Here is a 6,864-nt window from a genome sequence, read left to right as displayed (position 1 = left end):
CAGTTGCATCAAATTTTGACTCACCAGATCTCGGTACAACACAAAGGTATTCAAAGGAAAAAAAATCAACATCCACAACCAGTAGCCATAAAAAACTACAATACACACATGAGGGGAGTAGACCTAATGGATCAAATGGTGGCAGCTTATCGGACAAGGATGAGACAAAGGAAATGGTGGTGGCCAATTTTTGCATATTTCTTTGACGTCACAGTTGTGAATGCATGGCTTTTGTGGAGGAAGACTAAAGATGGCAACTCACAGCTGCTTCAGTTTCGAAGAAATCTTGCAATTGCTATTTTGAAGTCAAATGGTTCTCCCTCCCTACAAGGCAAAACAGCTCCTACTCTACACAGAGCTGTTAGATATGATGGTCTCAATCATTGGTTAGAATCTTCAAATTTACGGAGGTGTGCAAATTGCAGCGGAAAGGCAACGTTCTCCTGCACAAAATGTAATGTAGGGTTACATCCAAAGTGTCACAAAATGTATCACACTCAGTAAATCACATCCAGTGTGTCACAAAATGTATCACGCAAAATAGATGGCATTTTTTCATGTTTTTCTTTTGCGATTCAATAGCTTTTTGGTGGTTTGCTTCTTTAATTTTCATGAGTTTTGTGCAAAAAAGATATATTTTTCAAAGGAAATAAAATGTTCAGTACTATATGTTCATATTATTTAACTCCTTACTAACACACATACATACAGGCATGTATTACAGATATGTTTTTTTTAGTCGTCCAAGTGGACAGTGTCCAATTTATTGGACACCTTATATATCATAAACTAATAAAGCTGCAGTGCAGAAATTTTGCAGGTACACTACTTATACCAGTCTTGTTAAAACTTCAAAAAATAATAACAATTGACTGAGTGGTTAACTTTATCCATTAATGGGTTAAGATGTACTCAAAAAAATAAAATGAAGATAAATTAAATCTTAGACTGGAATTTATAGTCTCTAGAATCCATCCACTTCTCCCGACTTTCTGAAGTCAGAATTGGCGTAGAGTTTCCCGTCTTCTCCTCGAGCTACAGCGCAGATGACAGCACCACCAACGCTGAACTTCTTGGTATCATGTCCGATCTCCTTAAGGCCCGAGACGATTTTCTGAAATGACACAATATGTGTTAATGACATAAGGATTCCACACATGCATTCATCCAAACGCAAGAAGAGAGAGAGAGAGAGAGAAAGAAACAATTAAGACTAACCCCAACTTACTTTCTATTCGTGACATATATATGTGTGCATCCTTAAGTCGAAATTTCCCAGAAGTATAAATTTTGAGTGAACTAACCTAAGAAATATAAAGACTAGGTCTCACTTAGCAGATTTGGAGCCTAACCTTTCTCGACCTCCTATAAGGTCTGGTAAGACCTTATAGGATCTTAGGAAGACAAGGCAATGGCAGCAGCGAATCTAGGAGGGACCTGAGAGGTCGTGAACATGGTAAAGGTTTTTCCATGCTGATCTGTTCAGAACTACCAATAATTGTTTGGAATGAAAAAAGGTTGTAATAGGAAGGGGTTTCACGACTACTTGTGCCCCCTCAGCGACTTTTCCAGCTTTTTCAGTCCTTCCTGAAGATTTAGACTGAACATAGAGTGCCTAAGGAAGACTGTTTAGAATTGTAAGTCTCACAAACAAGTAACCGCTCCCAAAGAATGCCCCTTTTTTCAAATATGAAGTGTCAATTGAACATGATTATGCCACCTTCTAAGTAGTAGCTGAAGTTGCTGAGATGTAACCTAGAGTCCTGGATGAAGCTACAAGTCCTAATGGTGAGCCAATGAAATGCCCCAGTAGTTGCAACCACTGTCCGACAATCGCAGTGTAGGCATGGCCACGGGGCACCACCGCAGGCCGCCTTTGTCCTTATCACTGGTGATAATCGTAAGCGGAAGTTACCAAGCAGTGGCCTCCTCCGATCATCTTCCCCCTCAGCCGAGCCACTCCTGGTTCACTGTTTTAATGTAATACAGGTGCACGACATTCACCATTTATCTCTCCCTCTTATATGTGTGTATGTATATGTGTGTTGTGTGTTATGTATGTATATGTATATGTGTGAGAGAGAGAGAGAGCGAGAGAAAATGGTGAATGTCGTGCATCTGGATTACATTAAAATAGCGAACCAGGAGTGGATCGGCTGAGGGAGAAGATGCTCGGAGGAGGCCACCGCTTGGTAACTTCCAATTACGATTATCACCAGTGATAAGGACAAAGGTGGCCTGCGGTGGTGCCCCGTGGCCATGCCTACACTGCGATTGTCGGACAGTGGTTGCAACTACTGGGGCATTTCAGGTGGCCCACCATTAAGACTTGTAGCTTCACCCAGGACTCCAGGTTACATCTCAGCAACTTCAGCTACTACTTAAAAGGTGGCAGAATCATGTTCAAGTGACACTTCATATTTGAAAAAAGGGGAACTGTTTGGGAGCAGTTACTGGTTTGTAAGACTGTTACAATTCTAAGCCGTTTTTCTCAGGCACTCTATGTTCATTCTAATGACATTTTATCTTTTATATATTTCTAACTTTCTGATGTAATTTGTGGGACAAATAATCATGTGAAATGTAATTTCTCCGTTTGAGCCATTATTGTGAGCCTTTCGCAACGAAACAGCAATAAGTGTCAGAAGGCTTTGATGCTCTTCAATATTCACTCTCTGTTTTCGATAACAGTTATGTTGAAGTTTGATAAGGAAAATCAAATGTGAAAAATAATAAAGCACGAAAAAAAATGTAATCGAGGTAAAAACTTTAAATAAATATATAACATGTATTCATCACTGGACCATCTCAATTTTCTCCCAAACATCGAAAAGTCCTTGATACATTCACCCTGTAATTATATATCTGTTTTAAGACAAAATCATACAATATTTGATATTTCTCTCTCTATTTTTCATCCGCTAATTGTTTTGCGTATTCTTCTTTCACCAGAGTTCATTTTACTTGCACCGTCTTTTTAAATTGTTTTGCAAAAGATTTCCAATGTTATTCACTGGACTGATTTAAGTAACGCTTCTTTCTTTCTAGATTAAGCCAGCCATGTGCTGGCAGTCGCTCTTGCTTTAGGGCAGTCCGTAAAAACTTGCAGATAGACGTGAGCTGATCATAATTATAGAGGCCTTGCGGGTGCCAGAGTAAGGTGGATGATCATTGGCAAATTGGGAAAGGACGTCGGCTGGGCGAGAGTAGACTTGAATTAAAAAGGTACCCAGTGGGTACGAATCACTGGAAAAAGTCGCTGGCAGGGAGGGCACCCTGGGTGGGTCGGGTGTCAAGACACTTTATGACCACAGGGCACAGGGGCGTCCTTTCCAGTCTAAAATCAGATCAGCAGTGGTCAGGACGGCTCAGTGTGATCTAGGCATATACGCCAAAGGGCACATGAAGAAAAGCTACTACATAATATGTAAATGGTGAACAAATATGTAAAAACTCAGCTTCACTAATTCCATTTAGTAAGAAAACTATAAATAAATAAAACCTAGACTGTATATACATTTTGCTCTCTTCTGACTGACTTTCATGGAAGTTGCACCAACAATCGTTGAGTCACTGATGTTCTGTCGCGTGATACTTTTAAAGCAAGCAGATCATGAAGTACCTTCTTGATAATTTCTTCAAAGAAAAGCTTAGTCTTGCATCCCAAGCTCTAAATACAAATAAAAGTTTAATTTGTAGTATAAAACTTAGACCAATGGAATATTCACCCTATGCTTAATAATTCCATCTTTTAAAAGTCACTCTTATCATTAAGAACCTGGTTTGAGATAACTATAAATGAAATTTGTAAAGTATATGTTTACTTTAACTATTAAAAAAAAAAAAAACTGCATAAATTTTATATCTACAATATAAAAATCTAAAGAAGAATTTCTGGAACATTTTGTACTTGCCAGCACTGTAATATTTTTCTTCTCATTACTTGAATAGATTCATAGTTGCCAAGCTTTATCAGTGCCTGTTATTAAGGTATATCCCCTAAGCTACAGTAAAAAGACAAATTTAATGTAAAACTGCTCACACCATCTCATCATGTGATATTTGGCTAGAACTTGCACATAGTGTGATGGTTTATTAGAGAGAATACGAATACTTCTCTTGAACATCTAAAACACAAATTAGTTATGAGCAAAAGATAACGTGAAATTCGCAGTAAATTTTTGAGCTCAAAGACTTTTAGGAAACGGAATATGAGACGGAATGGTGATTTACATCAGTAATGCCATCTTCATAACTCAGTGTCATTGGGTAGAGTTGATGGTGGATTCTTCTAGCATCGATGGCCTTTTTGATATCCTGTTTTAGCCAGAGATTACGAAGTGACGCCCACGCCACGGCAGAAGAAATCTTAGTTCCTCCCGCAGCGCCGATGATCAGACGAACGTCTCCTTTAGAATCTACAAATACTGCAGGACACATGGAAGACAGAGGTCTCTTTCCTGGGAGGAAAAGAAGATTGCTTGACTACGTACACCTCAAGATTTCATGCACTTTTCTTTTCACCGTTTAGATATATACAATTTTCGTAGTACACACAAAAACTGCACGCTTACCTGGCCGAATAAAATTGGCAGGTGAAGGAGGAATACCAAAATAGCTTGTGATATTGGGAGCCGAGAAATCGTTCATCTGATCATTAAGAACAATCCCCGTTTGTTCCGATCTAATGCCCGCGCCAAAACTGAAAGTTTCGATGGTTGTTTTATCATTCTTTTTTTAAAGTTTTAACTTATCTATTAATTTTCTTAACTTGAATTTGAATGGCTAGTGTCATCTTATTTTTCCAAGCATAAGCGCTACTCGCGTAAAACTATTCATAATTCTACTCTTTTTTTTGTCAGTTCCCCTTGGCCTTGGAATGCTAATTAAATTCAGTTCTCTGCTTTCTCAAAAATCGAGTTTAACCTGAAGAAACCATCAAATGCAATTATTTACTCTACTTTTAAGAAACTAGGAGCTTTAATTAGTATCATAAATTCCTTACTCCATCACAGTTACTACAGCTTCAGATTTTTTCTTTTATCCTTTCTTCAAAACAATAAATAAGTAAATTTTGCATACCCGTTGTTTAAACCTTGCCTTCTATGCCCTTTCTTTGGGTATAATGCTGATAGCTTTTCCACCGACCTGAATGAGAGGACTTCCGTCGCCCAGATAGCATGGACCGTATAATGGACCGCATCTGCTGTTCCACAGACTATACAAACAAAGCCTCTGTTATTCTGCTTAGTACCTTTTTTTTCTACTAAGAAGCTGTGGAAGTTTGTGTTTCTTTTATCTTTGCTCTACAACTTTACTTTCATTCAGCCCTAGTCCTTGGTTAGTCAGGGACATTTCAAATTTCACGTAAAAGAAATTTGAAACATAAACTACTCACAAAACTGAACAGTTGTGGAATAATGCTCCATAGTCTCTATTATGAATGTGTTAAAACAATTTCACCAAACACAGCTCTTAGAAAAAATTTTGATATTTACAAGCTAAGTTCGCCAATCTTTAACTTTTACCCTTAAATGAGGGAACATTTTTTTCTGCCCTTGATTTTTTCAGAGCCTTCCTGTTATCCAGATTTATCTAATCACACTTGCATCTTTAAATCTCAGCTGTTTATCATCCAATTTCTTGATTACATTTGCATCCATACTTTAAGTCGTTCTCTCCCATTATGGAAAAGAACGAGAGTGAAATAGATCGCTTTGTGGAGAATGTGTCTGTGTCTTGCTGCATTTGTAAACTGAGAAAAGGTGAAAAAGTTAAGGGGTTGAAATGCAAAATTTCATTATAGAAAGAGATGGCACTCTTGATAAGTATGAAGTTTCTGGAATAAATGATAAGAGAAACAGTCTTCTGGTGATAAGGCTGTAAGGAGGCTTGAATTTTTGAAATTCTTCTACAGAAGAATATTTGTAGGTGTACTTAGGAGAGAAAAGAAGAAAATCCCTAGTTAGATATCATGTCAGTGCAAGGGAGACTGGTGAACAAGCTGACTGATATAAGGGCGGTGTATTTGATCGTCATCTGATGACAGCAAATAGAGAATATCAGTTGTAGTTGGAAAGCAAGAGATAGAAAGGTGGCCATAACTGTAATTATAAAAGTGAGTTGATAAGGATGTGAAAATATAATATATAGAAAACGTGGATGAAAAATGGACTTAGGGGAAAGATACTGAAATGGGGTTATGATATACAGAGCAGTCACGTGTATTAAGGCAAAGAAGGATAGAAAAAGGATGATGCAGAAGAGGAAAAATAAGACAGAGTGAAATGCAGTTACATTTTAAAAAAGATACCTGAGGGGTTACAGACAGATGCAGAAGTAGTCAAGAGAAAAGTGAGTGGGAAAAGATTCTTAGGAATAAGAACTTGTACTAGAGACAGGCAAAATCAAGATAGATTAATGAACAAATAAAAAAAAAAAGATTCCAGTGGAGAGACACTGATAGGAGAGACTGCAGTCCAATGGAATGAGCTTTTAGTGGAATTGTTGAATGTGGAAAATAATGAAAATTTGGATCTGAATTATTCGAAAGTGGAAAGGGTTAGAATAAACTTGAAAGTGATGGTAGAAGTGATGCTGAGCGTGCAAGGAGGAAAATACTGAAAGGTTCAAGTGTGAAAAGACACCTGAAGCTGTGGCGGTGGTAAAAATGTGATTACGTGGCTGATCAAAGTTTGTAATGAATACTCTATTCCAGGGAAAAGTTTTAAATAAATTAGCTAGGGAAATAATAGTTTCTTTGTGAAAGGGTAAAGGTGACAGAGGCGACTGTGAAAATTGTTGTCATACCACTACGTAGTGTGTGAGAGAAGGTAGACTTTGCTCGTGGAAGTAAAGCAAACA

General features: G+C 37.8%; 1 protein-coding gene across 3 annotated transcripts in view; it reads right to left on the bottom strand.

Moving 5' to 3' along the window:
- Nucleotides 1–662: 662 nt before the first annotated feature.
- LOC136853137 (scoloptoxin SSD14-like) overlaps nucleotides 663–6,864 on the bottom strand; it is a 342,771-nt gene continuing 336,569 nt past the window's right edge. For all 3 annotated transcript variants that reach the window (XM_067128438.1, XM_067128439.1, XM_067128440.1), the window contains 3 exons: nucleotides 4,575–4,702; nucleotides 4,234–4,460; nucleotides 663–1,114 (listed from right to left, as the gene is read on the bottom strand). In XM_067128438.1, the coding sequence (XP_066984539.1) occupies nucleotides 965–1,114; nucleotides 4,234–4,460; nucleotides 4,575–4,702 (505 nt within the window). In that variant the 3' untranslated portion in view covers nucleotides 663–964. The remainder of the gene's footprint in view (nucleotides 1,115–4,233; nucleotides 4,461–4,574; nucleotides 4,703–6,864) is intronic.

The sequence above is a fragment of the Macrobrachium rosenbergii genome, chromosome 26, assembly GCF_040412425.1.
Source record: "Macrobrachium rosenbergii isolate ZJJX-2024 chromosome 26, ASM4041242v1, whole genome shotgun sequence".
Classification (NCBI taxonomy): Eukaryota; Metazoa; Arthropoda; class Malacostraca; order Decapoda; family Palaemonidae; genus Macrobrachium; species Macrobrachium rosenbergii.
The sequence above is the reverse complement of the archived record's forward strand: the minus strand, read 5'-3'. Positions and strand labels throughout refer to the sequence as shown.